The 19,763-nt window shown below is 43.0% G+C and overlaps 1 protein-coding gene across 1 annotated transcript in view; it reads left to right on the forward strand.

The window, feature by feature from the left end:
- Positions 1-10,574: 10,574 nt before the first annotated feature.
- Positions 10,575-19,763, forward strand: part of PANK2 (pantothenate kinase 2) — a gene marked incomplete at its 5' end in the record, with an annotated part of 28,102 nt that continues 18,913 nt past the window's right edge. The window contains one exon of the mRNA XM_034641605.1: positions 10,575-11,226. Coding sequence (XP_034497496.1) covers positions 10,575-11,226 — 652 coding nt within the window. The remainder of the gene's footprint in view (positions 11,227-19,763) is intronic.

Genomic DNA, 19,763 nt, shown 5'->3' on the forward strand with positions numbered 1-19,763 from the left:
CCCGAGCCCCACACAGAACCACTCAAGACCATTGGCCAACCAGCCTCATCAGTTGACCTCATCATTACTCGATTCATCAGTATTCTACGCTCCCTATAGTCATCTAACAGTTAAGAACGTATATAACACCGGGCACCTGGGTGGCTCAGTCAGTTGAGCATCCAGCTCTTGATTTCAGCTCAGGTCGTGATCTCAGGGTCGTGAGATCCAGCTCCGTGTCAGGCTCTGTGCTTAGCACAGAGTCCGCTTGTCCCTTTCCCTCTGATCTTCCCCCCGCATGCACTCTCTCTCCCCTAAATAAATAAATAAATAAATAAATAAATAAATAAATAAATCTTTTTAAAGAAGAGTATTATAACACAATTCTAGTGGAGGTGTATCTGCTAACAAATGCTGCGTATGAGAAATTATGCCAAAACTTACTAGCTTTAAACAGCACATTTAGTATCTCATGGTTTCTGTGGGTTAGGATTTCAGGTGCAGGCTCGCTGGGTCCTTTGGCTCAGGGTCTCTCATGAGGTTGCCATCAAAGTGTTGGCTGGGGTTGTAGCCATCTCAGGACTCAACCTGGAGGAGGATTCACTTCCAAAGTACTCTCGCGGTTGTTTCAGGATTCAGTTTCTCTCTGAATTGTTGCTCTGAGGGCTTCACTTCCTTGCTGGCTGTTGGCCAGAGGCTACCTTCCATTCCTTGCCACGTGGGCCTCTCCATAAAGCAGCTCCCAACATAATATCTAGCTTCATTGGAGCAAGCAGGAGAAAAGAGCTAGAGAGAGAGAGTGAGAGCAGAACAGAAGTTACAGTCTTTCAGAAGTTAACCTTGCAAGTGATATCCCATCACTTTTGTAAATTGCACTCACAGGGCAATTTAACAGGACATAGGGACCATTGGGAGTATCAATGCAGAAGTTTTCTGCTATTCAAGGGGAAGTTGGCTCTGACCTGCAACAGGATGTATATATGAGTTCTTTGTCCCAGCAATCCCCTTTCTAGAAATCTAAGCCAAAGATACACTGGCAAAAATAAACAAAAACGTATGTATGAGGCTAATCATTATGGCACACTTTGTAAGTAGCAAAAGACTAGAGGGGCACCAGGGTAGCTCAGTTGGTTAAGCATCCGACTTCAACTCAGGTCGTGATATCAGAGTCCCGGGATCAAGCCCCACGTTGGGCTCCCTGCTTCTCCCTCTCCCCCCTGCTTGTGCTCTCTCTCCCTATCTCTCCCTCAAATAAATAAATAAATAAACAAACAAACAAAGTCTTTTTAAAGAAGAAAAAAAGGGTAGAAAATGTATAATATTTTATTTAAGAAAAAAACAAAGCTTTTAGTTAAGAGTTGAGACTTGGTATCCCATGTGACTCTACTGGGAGAGGACTTTAAAAGCTTGGGCCTGGTTTCCTCTGAACTTTGCCCTACACAGCTTTCCCTTTGCTGATTTTGGTTTGCATCCTTTCCCTGTAATAAATCTTAGCTATGAGTACTACTAAAACAAAGAGAATTTGGACTGGAATCTCCTGTCTATTTGCATGAAAGGGTAAACCAAAAACTAATCGCAAAAATGGTTTCCTATAAAGAAAAGGCAGGAACAGAAAGGAGGGTTCAAGGACAGAAGCCAGACTTTTCTGGATGTACCTTCTTTTGTAGATTTGACTTTGGAACCATGTTACTATTTTACATAATTATATAACAAAGTTAAATTTAAGATTTTTATATCTCAGGTCTGCTGGCTGGCTCAGTTGGAAGAGCAGGCAATTCTTGATCTTGGGGTTGTGAGATTGAGCCCCATGTTGTGTGGAGAGATTACTTAAATAAATAAAACTTTAAAAAAAGGTTTTTTATATCTCTAAAAATTGAACCAGAATGGGGCAAAAAGAACTCAATTGTGTATTGAATTGATGCCTGAATCACAGAGAGGAATTATTTCAACTTTAAAGCACAACAATTTGATTTTTCATCCCTAGTGCAATATATCCTTAGGACAAAAAGGACTGCAAAGAAATCTTAAACAGTATTTAGTAATTGTCTTGTTGGTAATAATATTGGTATTTTTATTCTGAAACTATTATCTCTAATGATAAAGCAAATAAATAGTGAGTGTTGTTAAGAACTTAGATTTTTAGGGCAAGATAAAAGAAATATAAAACCAAAGAAATTAAGTAAAAACTCTATAATCTTAAGAATGAATGGAAAAATATTAGTATAAGTGTATGATATATTTTTCCTCTTTAAAAATACTTTTTTTCTAGCTCTATCTGCCAAAAGGGCCTAGAAACAGTGAACAGCCCAGTAGCAATGTGCGCTCCTGGTGTCCAAATTGTGGCCTCTAAACATCATTTCCTACTGATAGGAACAATTACTCTTCGGAGAAATGTCTGATTCAAGATCTGGACAGGAAATTTACAGAGTTGAGGCTGGAGCCTCTTGTCATACCAGAGAACAAGAAAGCTATATGAGACTATTAGAGTCATGTTTACATGATTATGGAGTCAATCTGAAGGGCTTCCATTGACCAAATGTAGGACAATTTGAACTTCAAAAAGAAGAGTGACTCCAATGGATTGAAATTCATCAAGTATGTTTTAAAATGCATGCGTTCATAATAATACTAAAAGAAAATAATTCATTAGTCATCTCTAGAAGATACAAGAAAACCGATTCATTCTGAAAACTGGTCAATAAAGAGGAAGAATCAGTACTGCCTTAAAACAAAAACAAAAACAAAAACAAAAAAAATGTGGCTCCTGGCTGGCTCAGTCAGTAAGTAGAGCGTGCCTGCAACTCTTGAACTTCTTTTCTTAAAAAGATTTATTTATTTGAGAGAGAGAGAGAGAGAGAGAAAGTAGGGGCAGAGGGAGAGAGAGAATCTCAAGCAGCCTCCACACCCAGCCTGGAGCCTGAAGCGGGGCTTGATCTTACTACCCCGAGATCATGACCTGAGCCAAAAACCAAGAGTCGGGTGCCATGCTGAGCATGGGGCATGGGGTCCAAACTCATGACCCTGAGAACAAGACCTGAGCTGAGATCAAGAGTCAGACATTTAACCAACTAACCCACCCCACCAGAAACAATTTTAACTGCTCTACATACATTATTTAACTTTTCCCCAACGTCTATTACATTTATCTTTCCATTAACAGACAATATATATATATTTTTCCATTAAAATACTGTGAGAAGCAGCCTATAGAATCTAAAGATATTACAAATTCCTTTTGATGGCTGCATAGTGTTCCATTATGTGAACCTGTCATTGTTTATTCAACTGAGGTTTAGCTAGGTTAAGCAGCTTGCCCAAAATCACTCAGCTGGTGCTGGTAGGATTTGGACCAAGGTCTGGCTGACTCCAAAGCCTGTATTCGAAATTAATGCTTCCCAGACTTTAATACATATGTGAATCACCTGGGGCTTTTGCTAAACTTGCAGATAAGGTGGGTCTGGGGTGGGTCCTGAGATTCTGCATTCCTTACAAACTACTAACTATGCCAAAGCAAGGCCAGCCTAGAAAACTTGATCTGAGCATTGATTGCACATTAGGATCACCTGGAAAGTATTAAAAACTTAGTGATAACGCCTATTGGTGTTCTCTTTCGGTGAATTTGACCAGCGACAGGGATTCTGTAAGGACAGCACAATAAATTCTGCAATAGTCTCCATTTGCCAAAATCGGGTAAACAATTTTTCTCTTGTGCATTTGTCTCTTCAGCTGCCTGAAATCTGAGGATCCTTCAGAAATGGGGTCACCCTTATGGTAGGAAATGTATCATTCAGGATATTGGATCATGGGAGAGGACAGGATGAGTAGCTTTCAAATGAGGGCTTGGTTTTGTTTTAAGACTTCAAGTAAGAGGGGCGCCTGGGTGGCTCAGTCGTTAAGCGTCTACCTTCGGCCCAGGGCGTGATCCTGGTGTTCTGGGATCGGGCCCCGCATCAGGCTCCTCTGCTATGAGCCTGCTTCTTCCTCTCCCACTCCCCCTGCTTGTGTTCCCTCTCTCGCTGGCTGTCTCTCTCTGTCAAATAAGTAAATAAATCTTTAAAAAAAATAACGCAAATCACATGTGTAATTTAAATTTTCTGATAGCCACATTTTTAAAAGTAAAAAGAAATGGGTGAAATTAATTTTATTAGTATGTTTCACCCAATATATCCAACACATCATTATCTCAACATGTGGCCCTAGTCACATTAAAAGTGGTCAATAGGGGCGCCTGGCTGGCTTAGTCTGAAAAGCATGCAACTCTTGATCTCTGGGTTGTGAATCTGAGTCCCAGTCTGGGTACAGAGATTACTAAAAATAAATAAAGAAGCTTAAAAAAACGTGATCCGTAGCCACAAGTGTCTGGTGGCTATCAAATTAGACCAAAAAAGCCCTCTCAGCACCTTATTTCAGTTGCCTCCTAAATGTTTGTTCTGGTTTACTTTCCAGGCCCACTGCTCCCAGGTTAACCTTACTAAACTACCGTTCTGGTGTAATCTCTCCTCTGTTTAAAAGGTCTTGATGAGGGGCGCCTGGGTGGCTAAGTTCATTGAGTGTCTGATTCTCAGCTCAGCTCTTGATCACAGGGTCATGCGTTCATTTCCCATCTTGGGCTCCACACTGGGCGTGGAGCCTACTTGAAAAAAAGAAAAGAAAAGAAAAAGGTTTCAATGGCCTCTTGGCCTACAGAACGAAATCCAAAACGCTTAATATCCAAAACACTTAATACCCACATTTAGCATCTTTCCACTGTTCCTCATTACTTCCCATACTCTTGCATAGTGTCTCCCAGTTCTCCAGACTTGACTCTTGCCAGCTGTAAACCTCATCCTTCATCTCTACATGAAATTCCTTCCCACCACATTTCTGTTTACTCAAAATTCAACCCTATGTCCATGGTTTAGCCCAAAAGATACCTCCTCCTTAATGTCCTCACAGATTACCGCAGTTAGCCATGAACCTTCTAATCTTTTATAATATGGCACTCTTAATGACGTGTATCACATACTTCCTTGTCTGAACATTCTTGGTGTACATGTTTTATAATCTCAGCTAGATTGAGAGCTACGAGAATAAAAGCGTGCACCTTCATATCCCCTACAGTGCCTTTCACAGAGTAATGCACACACACACACATGCAATGTGTTAACAAATGATTACAGTGGCAATAACATCTTTGGGATCCTTTAAAATACTAACATCTTTGTAGTAGACAATGTTTCATACCTGCCACTTCACCAACATTCCCTCTTCTCCCAGAAATCCCCCTACCTACCTGTAAATTAGGCCCCAACAGCCATGTTTGCAAGCATACCCCCCTCCAACCTTGGGGCAGGGACCCCTTTCTCAAAGCGTGATGCCACATCTTCATGTAGGCAAAGGAACAGAGAAAGCTGATCTGCAGAGAGACCCAAGAATGAACAGATGCACAGAGCAAAACAGAAAAATAAGAGTGCTTTTCCAGTTCTTCCAGTCCTGCCCACTTCTATCCTCTCCTGGGTTGATGACTTTCCTGTCTTTGGTTCCCTTCCTGTAACATTAAAATATTTGAAAATATTTCTTATGTCTCCCTCACTCCTTTTTTTCTTAATCTAGCTTACATTGTTTTCTATAACTTGAAGTCTTCTTTTTTTTTTTTTTTAAAGATTTTGTTTATTTGTTTGACAGAGAGAGAGACAGCCAGCGTGAGAGGGAACACAAGCAGGGGGAGTGGGAGAGGAAGAAGCAGGCTCCCAACGGAGGAGCCTGATGTGGGGCTCGATCCCAGCACCCCAGGATCACGCCCTGAGCCAAAGGCAGATGCTTAACGACTGAGCCACCCAGGTGCCCCTCTTACTTAAAGTCTTAAAACAAAACCAAGCCCTCATTTGAAAGCTACTCATCCTGTCCTCTCCCATGATCCAATATCCTGAATGATACATTTCCTACCATAAGTGTGACCCCATTTCTGAAGGATCCTCGGCTTAACGACTGAGCCACTCAGGCACCCCTGCATTATATTTCTATTGAACAGTGTCAGACTCAAGGAAACAGCATGAGAGGGAAGAATCATATTGCCCAGAGGAACAGAAATGGCAGTGCCATTAAGAGAACCGAGGAAAGGGGAGATGTTTAAGAGGAAAGAGGACAAACTTGTTTTCCGAAAGCAGATGCTTTTACAAAGATAGTTCCCCCTTACCTGCAAGAGATACGTTCCAAAACCCCCAGTAGGTGGCTGAAACCACAGATAGTACCAAACCCTACATTTACGTGTTTTTCCCGTCAGTACACACCTACAATAAAGTTTAATTTATAATTTAGGCACAGTAAGAGATTAACCACAATATAGAACAAAATAGAACAATTATAATAGTCTATTGTGGTAAGTTATATCAATGTGTCCTCTTACTGGCCTGTACTCACCCTTCTTTGTGATGATGTGAGATAATAAAATACCAACGTGATAAGATGAAGTGAGGGGAACAAGGTAGGTGTTGTGATGTAGTCATTGGCTACTAGCGACCTTCTGACAGTATTTCAGAAGAAGGATCATCTACTTCAAGACCGTGGTTGACCGTGGGTAACTGGAGCCTGGGAGAGTGAAGCTTCAGATACGGAGGGGACTACTGTTGGTTTATTTGGGGATGAAGTTAATAATGGCCATCAAGATGGAGCACCTGGGTAGCTCAGTTGGTTGAGCGTCTGACTCTTGATTTCGGCTCAGGTCATGATGTCAGGGTCGTGAGATGGAGCCCCGTGTTGGGCTCTGCGCTGGGTGTAGAGCCTGCTTAAGATTCTCTCTCTCCCTCTGCCCCTCCCCCTCTCTAAACATAAATAAATAAGCCATCAGGCTTTCAAAATGGAAAGAACTAGATCTTCATTGCCTTTAATATAACAGAGATGCGAGTGATTTTTATATCCAGAGGTGAATTTCCCAAAGTGTGTCTAAGGAAAAGATTCCATGGTCAATTACATTTGGAAGATAGATACATACTTCAGCCTCCTCTTGGAGATTCATCATGCCCTTCAGTGTATTAAAAGCTGTAAGAAGATGCCCTTAAGTTTACCTTATATTTCCCAAACTTATTTGAGCACAGTGCTAAGCCAATATTTGTTATCTGGTAATAGTATCCAAAACAGGGATATTTAGTTAAAGATAACATAGGCCATGAGCTTGAAGACAGAAAAATTTTCAACCCTTTCAATACTTGTGGAGGGATAGGATCTTCCATGTCTAGGAAACTCTGAGTTGCTCTAAACTCATTATACTTCCTCTTGGATTTTCTGTCTCTATTCTTCTGAGACAAGTTGAACCTTATGTCTGAAACCAGGCAATGCTTTCATACTGCCTGTGAGCTCTGGTGAGACCACCAGAATGCCACATACTATACTGGGTGGTGTGTGTGTGTGTGTGTGTGTGTGTGTGTTATATGTGCACATGCACATATAACACTCATCTCTGTACCTCTTCAGTAGTGGATTCTGGGCCAGGGGCCAGGCCTTGGAAGAATGTCTAGGGGCTTAATAATTTCACGATTTTCATATCTTTGTCCTTGGGAGGGATAATAGGCAAGGTTTCCCCCAATTCTCCACACCATTATACTCCACACCATTATACTCTGGAAAAGAAGTACTTGAAAGGGAATGGATTCTATGCTTTTCATTTCCTTGGCACCCATACAGCCCAGTGAAAGGAGAAAGAAGTTCATCTATAAACCTCTGTGGCTTGGCACTCTTGTGATCATACTTTTAATTATTTACTCCCGAGTGATGCTCTACTTTAGCTGCAAGAAAACTCAATAGAAACTTAGAGAGGGTCTGTCCCCTGGCTGTTAGGAAGTAGTAAGAGACGAGGGAGTGAATCTTCTCGCATCCTTTGGGGGCCAGAGGGCAGACTGTGGGCCCTAACATGCCTCCAGTGACTCTCTCCTTCCTGGTATTCACATTCTTGGGTAATATCAACCCACTTTGAAGAAGGCTGATCTGTGTAATAATAGGATATTCGATACAGCAATAGGATATTGCAGAAATGAGAAGAGATTGTGATTTCTGCATGTTTTTCCTTGAATCACTAGCTTTGGGAGAAGCCAGCTGTTATATTGTGAGGACCCTCAAGCAACCCTATGAAGAGGCCCATCCATGTTGTGGGAGCTGAGGCCTCCTGCCAAAAGCTAGTATCAGTTTGCCGGTCGTGTGAAGAAGCCGTCTTGGAAGGGGATCCTCCAGCCCATATGCCCTCAAATGACTGCAGCTTCATGAAAGATCCTGAGCCAGAACCACCAGCTAAATTACTCCCAAGTTCTTGACCCACAGAAACAGATAATATTTATTCCTCAGCCACTAAGTTTTGGGGTTATTTCTGGCCTAGTAAAAGGCAACTACTATGGTAGATGTGTATTCTGTGTGATGTTTTGTCCCTGAAATGGCTCTAGATTTGCAAATTATTACTTTAGAATTTGATTAGTTCCTCCAAGACATTATGCTTACCATGACCTCTGTGCTTCTTATTCTGGTCTGTATACCTGAAAACTGGTTTCTCCCCAAGGGTAAGTAACTGAGAGAACTGATAAACAAACAAACAAACAAACAAAAAACCCCCAAAACAAAAAACTTATTGATACTCTCCCTATAAACTGTTTTAATAACCAGAGAGAAAGAAAACCTCTTAATCACTCCTTTCATTTGACTTTTTGGAAAAACAAAACAACAATAAAAAAAACTTGCTCCAGGACAAATCTTCAGTTTCTTTTTCTTTTTTTAAATAAATGTTTTATTTAAGTAAAACACACATACAGAAAAGTGCACAAGTGAGCCTCTTGATGACATACTGCAAAGTGAACACCCATGTAGCCACCACCCAGACCAGAGAAACTGAACACTCCCAGCCCTACAGAAGTCTATCTGTTGCCCTGTCATCATGACTCTCTTCCCCTTCCCCCACAAAACACCATCATCCTGACTTCTAACATCATTTATTAACATTGAACTTCATATAAATCATATGGTATGTATTCTTTCATGTATGGTTTCTTTTGCTCAGTTTATTCACATTTTTCATTTAGGATCATAAACATCTTGCCCAACTGCCATTAGTGTATGCTTCGTCCATTATTTTGGATAAACTTTAATGATAGCCATAAACTGTCATTAAGATCACACCAAAGAGTGAAGACACATGTATTTATTTAAGAAGACAAAAAGCCTTCTAGTAACTTATTGGAATTTTACTGCATTTGTGCCTTTTGGTTACTGTGAGGCAGAGAGTGGCTGAACTTCTCAGGAATCCAGGGTCTGTCATTTTTTAAGCTGTGTGCCTCTGGTTAAGTTGCCTCATCATCCGTGTTGCTGGGAGGATTAAAGGACATGTAAAGGCACTCTGTACACCGTAAACCAACCAACAAACAAACTACATACGTATTTCAGGTGTTGTTTTGCTATTGGGGCTTCATCTTGGCAGCCCTGGATGATGATTTCTGATTCTTCAGGATGATCTATCAGAACTCACAAACCTGGATGAAAGCTCCTTCAGGTCAACGAGGACCAGACTGGTGGGGGGTAGAAAGAAAGGCCACACTGGGTGCTGAGATCTAGAAGACTAGCTACAGGTATTCTTAGTTCTTGTAGGATCCATCTGGGATGGCTTCTTTCAGGAGCTGGAATTTCCAGAGTCTGGATAACTCCAAAGTTATTCCTACAGTCAGGGGAGCTAGTCTGGAGTGAGCATAGTTAATTTTGTTCAACAAGCAAGAGAGAAGCTCATCTTTCTTGTTCCGCAGGCTACTAGCAGTCATTACCGGAAAGGTGAAGAAAATGAGGGCTATCACCCAAGGGACATTACAGCGTCCTGGGGGAGGCACTTATGAATAATTAGCAAGCAAGAAAACCCCACAGTCCCATTAAACTTCATGGAGTGAGGGATTGCCTTGAGGGTACAGAACAAGGCAGGATCATTTCAGGCTGGGGTAACCTTTGGCGAAGGGTGGTTGGAAGGGCCTTTGGTAGGTGTGAGTGGTCAGCATCTCAGGGTTGGAGGTGACTATGTTCTCGCTCCCCGCCCCCGCCAAAGGGAAGATGGTGATTAACGTGCACACACGCATACACCCCTAACAACACAGGCTCCAATGCAGCCACCAAATCCTTCTATATTCCCCCAGTGCGCCGCACAGAAAAGGAGTCCAGACTGTCCTTCAAAAAGCCAACCCTACTCCCCGGCTCCCACACCCCCTCCTTCAGCACAGGAGGGTGGCGAAGGATGTATAACCCACCTCTTTCTTCCAGTTGCCATGGAGACCAGTCCCAGTCCTTTCATTCCTTCTGGTACCGGGAACATTTCTCCAACGCAGACAGAATGGAGGGGGCTTAGCCCAAACACGCCCGTAGCAGTGCTGGGGGAGAGAGTGGTGGTAAAAAAATATAGCGCGGAGGGACTGGCGGCCTCGACGCCAGCGGCGGAACGGGGCCGAGGGACAAAGACTAAGGTCAGCCGCGGTTCAAGCCCTTCTCTTTGCCAAAGACTGGCGGCTAGACGATGGAGAGCACACTGCTGGGCTGGAGGAGGGTGCGGGCCAGGAGAGACGGGACGCAGCAGCGGGGTGGGACGCTGGGGCCCGGGGAGCTGACCGGTCCACCTGTGCGGGCGGGTGCGCCGGCCCCTCCACCCACACGTCCATTGGGCGGTGCCACCATCACTCTCCCTTCAGCAACACCGCCTTCTCCGCGGCCAAGCCCGATCCCCTCCCCCGCCACTCTCCGCCCCGCCCCGTCCTGGGAGCCTTTCATTGGACGGAGGCGCGGTCGATCCGCCTCGAGTGAGGGAGACGATTGGGCGCGAGGCCTTCGGGCCGCCCTCAGCCTATTTGGATTGGCTTGCTGAGCATTGGCGCAACGGAAGAGGCGGACGGCGGAGGGTGCGCTTCTGCTTGGGCTGGACTGCCGCGGAGGAGGCGACAAGGGGTCCGGCGCTGGGGGGCTGGCTCGGGCGGCAGCAGTGGCTGCTGCGGATGGGAGCGGGCCGGCTCGGCGTGCCCATGGAACGCCACGGAAGAGCGGCCGACACCTCCGCCTCGTCGGCGGGGGAGCCGGCGCCCGAAGGGCCTGATGGGCGGCGGCGGGAGCTGCTGCGGCGTCGGGCGAGCAGCGCGTCGGAGCCCCCTATCGGGGCCTCGGCCTCGGCTTCGGCGGAGGGCGTTAGACGAAGCCGGCCCGGCTCCTACAGCGGCGCCCCCTCGGTCTCCCGCCAGCGCGTCGAAAGCCTTAGGAAGAAGCGGCAGCGTAAGTGCCCGGCGGGTCGTCCTCGCGGCTTGCCCTGCCCCCTCCCGGCTGCCGTTTTTCCCGCGCGCTCGCGCGGGGACAGTGCCCCCGCACGGTGGTCCCAGGTTGGTGCATGGGCTGACAGCCGACTGGAGGCCTCGGGTCCAAGCTCGGGGGATCGGGGTTCGGCCCCCGGCCAGCCCTCGCGCGCAGTGGTGCGCGCTTCCCGGTTGTGGGAGTGGAGGGTCTTTACCCAGAGACTCTTTCTCCCTCTAGCTCCTTGGGTATTCTTTTCTCGCGAGTCACGTGATTTTGTCCTCAAGAAGGCTTCTTTGACTCTTTTCCACCGCTTCCCCTCCCCTTAAATCCTTTGAATCGCCAATGCCTGTCTTCCGTGGGTTTCCAGAGAGCTGTCCAAGCCGTTAAATCCCCTTAATCTGGAGATTTCGGGCTTCCTGGAAAATGGTTAGCCGACCCTTGAGTTGCTGCAGGCCTAAAACTGGATTCCGTGTTCCGTGCACTTAAGCTTTGGCTGCTTTTCATCCCGTGAGAATTCGGGTCATCTCTCACCCAGATATCTCCTGTGTTTTCTTTGCATCTGTTTGCTGATACTCACGATTCGGGACTGTAGCGTTCTGGGCATGGAGGCGTTTTCTGTTGAGGGAAACTCGCCTTGGCAGTTGCACATGCTCTTCCCTGAGAATCGCTTTCTCCATTTTATTATCAGACTTCTTTTTCTGCGTTGTGACCTAGTACGAATATTCCCCCCCCGCCCCTCCCCTCTTACAGGTCTTCAGTTCAGGTCCTCTGTTTGGCAGCCATTGCTACTGTTGAAAAGTATCTACTGTCTTAATACTCTAATATGAGCTTTATCATATAGTGACATTTTACATATGGTTAGATCTTTTTTTCCTTGTCGTTTCCAAATTTCTCTTTCAGGAAGTCCCCCTGTTTTAAATGCAGATTATGAGAGTGAGGGACAGTGGCAGGATGAGTGTAAGGTCTTTATTGGATAGTCTTGTACCTTAGCCCAGCCACCTGGTTGCTTTACCTTTATCTTCTGTGACTTGGATGATTAAATGTTAAATGTAGCCGTCTTTTGCTATGCAAAGTTTGGGAGTCTCAGTTATTTTGTCTTTTTCGATCTTATTGAAAGAAATTTGAAAAACAGATTAACTGCTCTCAACTTATACCATTTCTAGAGCCAGTTACCTAGTTTGTGTTTTATTTGAGAAGCATCTGATTTTTAAGCGGTGCACAATATTTGTTCCTTAATGGTTTTGTACTACATCGTTGGAGAAGGATGTACATTCCAGAGATTCAGCAAATAAGAATCCCAGCCAGGTAGCCAACGGTTTTTGGCCGTTGGCCGTAAGGATTCTAAATAAATATTGTATTTTGGGTGTTTGCAGGGGTCAGGCACTCTTAAATTTTTAGTCATTCTTCTGAGGTAGGTGGTAGTATTCCATTTTACAGATGGGAAAACTGGGGCACATTTGCTACGTGTAAAATGGCTTGTGAGTGGTAGAATAGAAATATAAATTCAGGAAGTCCAGCTTCATACATCCTCTTAACCACTGTGTTTATTGAATTGTTTATATTTGGTTAGCTGTTTTTTCATTGCTCTAAGTCTAAGCATAATCTCCATCTTTTGTGTTCAAGGCTTACTTGAGGTGAAAATTTCTAGCTACTGTGGAAGTACTTCCAAATTTTGAGCATAAAAATGACCTTGGGAGTTAAAAATGCAGATTCTTGGGGTCCAACTCTTTATTTTTTTGAATCAGAATCTGGAAAGGGTTCTAAGAAGTTGCATTTTAAAACTCCTCATATCATTTAGGTACAGATGGCTCAGAGACAGTTCTGGAAAACTCTGGTTTAAACTGTAATGGAGGGGTGATATGTAAGGTGGTTTTGAGATGACTTTTAAGGAACTAAGATATTCATGTTGGAGGGCTTATTTTTTTGTTTTTATGTTTGATGATTGTCATGGTCCGCTTTACTGCTTTCTCTGATAAATTGTGAAAAGCCATCTCAGGTAATGAGACCCGCCAAAGAAATAAACAAGGTATTGTTCATTCTTACATTAATTTTTTTCTTTTGCTGCCCGGGGGTGCACTGTTTGGGTGAAGAGACAGCCTGTTGATTGCTGAACCCTTAAGAATGGTGTTAACTTTGAGAGAATTCAATAGAGACAAAATCTCTGTATTTATATTTGGGGAAGTTGGGTATAGGGTGGTACCACCTTTCTTTTGAGGTTAGCAAGCCTCGTTCTGATGTCCTTATACTACTTGTCTAAAGGGAGGAGACTAGTCATCATTTGAAACTAGAAGGAGCTACTCAGTTTATTTTAGGAATTCTTGTGGCCCTGATTATAATCCTATTCTGCTACACATGTTCCCTAGAGCAGTGTGATTCTCAAACCTGTTCTCATCCCAGACTTACACAGGCATTAGGGATGAGGCTAGGCATGTCTGTGTCTAAGAAGTTCTTCAGAAGTTTTAGATTAGGTGGAGTTTGTCTCACAGGACTGAGAGAAATACCAAGTAAAGATTGATTTAAAATGATGGAAACAAAAGATGCTAATGATGGTTGTTTAGTGTTCACTTCCTTGTGTTAGACATTGTGCCAAATATTTTATAAACGTATCACATAAGTCTCACAACTATCCTGTGTGGTAGGTTGTTTTTTTGTTTTTTGTTTTTTTTCCTAAGCCCTAGTTTCCAGATGAGGAAACAGTGTCAGTGAAATTTTTCCTTTGTCCAAGGGTGTATAGCAAGTTAGTAACGGAGCTGTCTTTTGATTCTAGATGTCTGACTTCAGACCCAGTGTTCTTGACTTTCCCCATTTTTGAGTGAGGGAAGGTATGTGCAGTGTAACCCAGAGCGGTTCTCACATGGAATCACTCAGAAGCTTAAAAAAACCCTTCAGGTCTCTGCAAAAGGGTCTAAGAAATGCATCTGTTTAATTTTTAAAATTTCATTGAGGCATAGTTACATACAGCAAAATGTACAGTTTTGACAAAAGTATACAGGCATGTAACAAGAGAACATGCGTTTTAATCATGGGTCCCAGATGTGCTGCAGATGTGTAGGAGGTGCAGGAACCTGGGATGAGAGTGCCCCATGGGTGGACGAGCTGGATCTTTGAAGGTGACTCTCAAGCATGGTGTAGCACGCCAGGGAAATCTTTGGGACACACTTCTTTTGGACTCATCCCAGTCATGCAGTATCCCTCACTGCCATTGATTTAGAAAATAAAGCTTTTATTTATAGCTTGACAATACTAGCCTGGCAAATGGATTGCTTTTCCTTGGCTTTTGGGAAGCGTCAGTACTGGCAGGATAGAATTGGTGCTGGGGCCCTGGGAGACTGTCCCTTATTATGTGCAGTGTTTCATCTTCAGCTGGGGAATTAGGGAAGGAGCTCCTACCTGTTAGGATTTCTGTTGCTTTGTATTCTGCTTTTGAGAGACAGATGGGAGAGGATGCTTTTTAACCTCTTTATCAACTTTAAAGCTAAATGAAATCAAAGTAGACATGGCTCTTCATTGTGGATGTGTAACAAATGTGAAGCATTAAGAAGGGCCTAAAAATAATCCAATTATGCAGCTGTGTAAAATGGTACAGTGTGTTATTTTGGAGGCTATATGTGTGAATGGTGCATTTAGGTAATATGATTGTTCAGTGTTCGCATCCCCGCCCTCTTTTTTTCTAGGCAAGGAGTGATGTATGCTATTAAAAATCTTTTGCTTCAACACCTGTTAAAAGGAGAGAGGAGGAATACAGTAGTAGTCTTGTAGACTCTTAGGACCTTATCAGCAGAAAAGAATAGTTACTTTGAATTGTCATTTAAAAGACCAGTGATGTTTGTTGGGCTTAAATTTATAACCTAGGGAGCATTTTTCAGGTTCGTATCTTTGGGGTATCTTTAACTTCAGGCACTGTTCTTTCTCAGTTTATTGTGTTGTTTCTCAGTTTATGTCAGCAAGACTGACCATCATGTGAAAACCCCTTTTCTAAATAATGGCTTAAAGTTTGCTTTCTAAAGGTGGGAGCCATCTTAATTTTTAGTAGCTTATTAGGTTTCGTGTGTTTATATTTCCTGAATGTAGAATTTATTATGGAGTCTCCTGGTTTGATTATATATAGTATTTTATAGGAATTAGGGAAGGCTGTCCTTTAGGCAGCCTTTAACTTAGTCCCCAAGTTAAAATTATTTTAAATAAGAATAATTATTATTAAAATACGACTTGTAAGGTGAGGCCGAGGATTGCTGCCTAGACCAGCCTAGAGGTTTGGGTTTGCAATTCATAACCAGATGTGGTCTGGTAAAGATGTAGTTTGTGATGTTGGGAAATTGAGCACACTTCTGTAAACCATTTATTTCCTGTGGGGAAGCATTTCAGTTGTTGAGATCCATTATGAGACGGATGTGGTGCTGTAGGTGGTTTTTACATAAATAACCTGTGAGGGAGAGTTTCAGTTCATTCTAGAAATGTGTCCTAGGTCATGTATGAATTGTCTAGACTGAGTACCTTGAGGCCTTAATATCAGGAAATAGGCTAAGGGTTGCAAACTGACTGAAATAGCTGAAAATTAATGGAATGACTCACAAATTAGAAGTGATAAGTAAGTGTTCTGTTGGTGAGATATGAAGACTGATGGTATAGTTGGAAGTTTGTTTGTCCATGACTTTTCCCAGCAGAAGCACAGTGTTTTGAACAAGGATTGAAAAGCTTATTCCAGTATTCATTATATTATGGTATCTGGGGCAGTTTTGCAGTCAGTGATAGGAATCTAAACCCCTTTGGACAGGCTGAATGTTTAGAAATAACAGAATTCTATGGCCTGACAGAATTCTCTCAGCCATTATCAGAGAACATGTGTCTAATGGACCTTCCATGATTCTCAGTGTTTCTTAGTTCTTGCATATGTAAATGGTTTAATGAGTAGTACATAGAAGAATCCTGAAGCCGTTAAAGGCTATAATAAACATATGAACTGAGCTTTGCTTAAGACTCCTTTTTTTTTTTTAAGATTTGATTTATTCATTTGACAGAGATGGAGACAGCCAGCGAGAGAGGGAACACAAGCAGGGGGAGTGGGAGAGGAAGAAGCAGGCTCATAGCAGAGGAGCCTGATGTGGGGCTCGATCCCAAAACGCTGGGATCACGCCCTGAGCCGAAGGCAGACGCTTAACGACTGAGCCGCCCAGGTGCCCCAAGACTCCTTATTTTTCTTTATATATTGTTGATCTTCCTGATTACTTATTTTTTATTTTTATTCATGTGTGACAGAGAGAGCATGGGCAGGGGAGAGAAGCAGTGGGTGGGGGAGAAGCAGATTCCCTGCTGAGCAGGGAGCCGGATTCGGGCTCTCTCCAGCTGGACCCAGGACCCTGAGATCATGACCCAAGGGGAAGGCAGACATTTAGCCGACTGAGCCACCCAGGTGCCCCCTTACTGATTATTTAAAGTACTATTTTTATTAAACTGCTTTTTAATTTTATTTTCATGTTAACTCAAGAATATGTGTTCTGTGCTCTTAGGTTTGTGTAGATACTTGTGGAAAGAGGCTTGTTAAGGGTTTTCGGAAGTCTGGATTTGGGTCCCACCTCTGCCTTTCCTTGACTGGAACCTTGGGCCCTTTTGCATTTCTGTTTTCTTGTTGTTTTTGAGAGGGTGGTGAGGACGGGCAGAGGGAGAGGGAGAGAGAAAATTTTAAGCAGGCTGTACACTCTGTGCAGAGCTGGACATGGGGCTCAGTCCCAGGACCCTGAGGTCATGACCTGAGCCGAAGTCAGGAGTTGGTCGCTTAACCGACTGAGCCACCCAGGCACCCTACCTACACTTTCGTTTCTTAATCTGTGAAGTGGGATGGTTATAGTAGTTGCCTTATATGGTTGTTGCAAGCATTAAATAAGCTTATACAGTCAAGTGCCTAATAGTGCTTTGGCTGTTAATAGGTGATCATTTAAAATATAATAGCCATACATTAATGTTTAGGTTTTTTAATCTAAGAAATGGGAGTAAAGCTTAATTTGAAGCTTAATTTAAGGACCAGTCTTCCATTGGTCTTAGATATGTCNTTCATTTCTTAATCTGTGAAGTGGGATGGTTATAGTAGTTGCCTTATATGGTTGTTGCAAGCATTAAATAAGCTTATACAGTCAAGTGCCTAATAGTGCTTGGCTGTTAATAGGTGATCATTTAAAATATAATAGCCATACATTAATGTTTAGGTTTTTTAATCTAAGAAATGGGAGTAAAGCTTAATTTGAAGCTTAATTTAAGGACCAGTCTTCCATTGGTCTTAGATATGTCCAAACCTTCAGATTCCAATCCTGTTGATGTGATACGTTTGTTAGTGGAGTGCCGTGTCTCTGCTAAACACAAGGTTGGCAGTGATGGTTAAAAGAATGGTGCCGCAGGTAGGAAAATAGGAATCAAATCTCTTTGCTTCCATCATATCCAGTGCTGTTGTGCTGTTGTGTGCTTGAGCGAAGAAACTTTTCCTGTAGATGCCAGGGACAGACTTTTCATGACTTGTGCCAGGTTGTGTTTGGCCTGTCACTGGCAACGGAATTTTTGTAGGTGTAAAAAAAGTAGAGAACTATCCCTGGGACCAAGGTGGATTGGCTGCTGGGGGTCAACCACAGCGTTCTCTTATTTTGCACTGACATTGTTAAGATTATCTTGGGGGGAGTTGACATTTTATAATACTCAGTGTTTTCTCCTGGAATAGGATACATCTTTCCACTGCTGTGGTTTTCAGTATACTATTTTAATAGTGATTGTACATATTTAGTATTAAGATTTGTTTCAAAGTATTGTTATACGTGACATTTTCCGTGTCATTTTCTTGTTGGGTTTTCCTTATTATATAGGAAAAGGTATTGGTATTTGTATGTTTTTTTTTTTTTTTAAAGATTTTATTTATTTATTCGACAGAGATAGAGACAGCCAGCGAGAGAGGGAACACAAGCAGGGGGAGAGGGAGAGGAAGAAGCAGGCTCACAGCAGAGGAGCCTGACGTGGGGCTCGATCCCATAACACCGGGATCACGCCCTGAGCCGAAGGCAGACGCTTAACCGCTGTGCCAACCAGGCGCCCCTGTATGTTGTTTTTATCCATATACTTAAAATTTTTTTTGTTTTGTTATTTTAATTGAGTCTGTTTTTATTTTTTTGGAATCTATTGAGGTAATTTCTAATGTGAAAACCATCTTTTGCATTCCTGAGAAGAATCTCTATTGACCATGGTGTATTACTCTTACTGCATAACTGGATTCTGTTTAATAATTTAATGCATTTTTTGTGAGATATTTCTTTTCCAGTTTTGATATGAGGTTAGAATGACTTGCGAATCTTTTTAGGTTTTTCTGTGCTCTAGAGGCTCTTAAAGGTTTGCCTGGAAACCATTAGGGCCTGGTCCTTTTTTGTTCTTGTTTGAGTGGTAGGTCTTTGATACGTTTTTATTTTTTAATTTTTTTTTATTTTAAAGATTTTATTTATTTATTCGACAGAGATAGAGACAGCCAGCGAGAGAGGGAACACAAGCAGGGGGAGTGGGAGAGGAAGAAGCAGGCTCACAGCAGNGCAGAGGAGCCTGACGTGGGGCTCGATCCCATAACGCCGGGATCACGCCCTGAGCCGAAGGCAGACGCTTAACCGCTGTGCCACCCAGACGCCCCTGGTACGTTTTTAAAAAATTTTTCAGTGCTTTTGATTTGTGATTTTGATCTTATTTTGAGCACTTTTTGTACTCCGTTTTTTCTTGTTAATTTTCTCTTTAGTGTACTTTTTAAAAAGTTTTTATTTATTTGAGAGAGAGAGAGGGAAAGCACAAATTGGGGGGAGGGACAGAGAGAGAGGGAGAAGCAGACTCCCCGTTGAGCGGGGAGCCTGGTGCAGGGCTTGGTTCCAGGGCCCTGAGATCATGACCTGAGCTGAAGGCAGACACTTAACCGACTGAGCCACCCAGGGGCCCCTGTTTAGTGTACATTTTAAACATTAAAGTTGTATATTGTCCGTTTGTACAAAATTGTATACTTGCACAGTCTCTGGTTATATACTTAAAAAAAAGACTTATTTATTTGCAAGAAAGAGGTTTGAGTGAGCCCTGTGAGTGGGGGGCTTAAGGGGGCAGGGGCAGAAGGAGAGCAGGGAGAGACAGGGAGAGAAGCAGACTCCTCACTGAGTGTGGAGCCAACAGGGGGCTCAGTCTCATGACCCTGAAATCATGACCTGAGCCGAAATCAGGAGTCGGTGGCTTAACTGACTGAGCCACCCAGGTGCCCCATGGCATATACTCTTTTATTTCTTCCTGCCTGTCTTCCTTTTGAAGAGAATTTTCATCTTCTTTTTCTTGAGTATACGTATCAGACATTTGTCTGTTTTAATGACTTTCTCAAAGCTTCATTTTATTCATCAGCTCTACTGTGGCTTTGCTCATGATGATGTTTTTCTTTTTTTTTTTTTTTTTTTAAGTTTTTTTTTTTTNTTTATTTATTCAACAGAGATAGAGACAGCCAGCGAGAGAGGGAACACAAGCAGGGGGAG

The sequence above is a fragment of the Ailuropoda melanoleuca genome, chromosome 13 (genome assembly GCF_002007445.2).
Source record: "Ailuropoda melanoleuca isolate Jingjing chromosome 13, ASM200744v2, whole genome shotgun sequence".
NCBI lineage: Eukaryota > Metazoa > Chordata > Mammalia > Carnivora > Ursidae > Ailuropoda > Ailuropoda melanoleuca.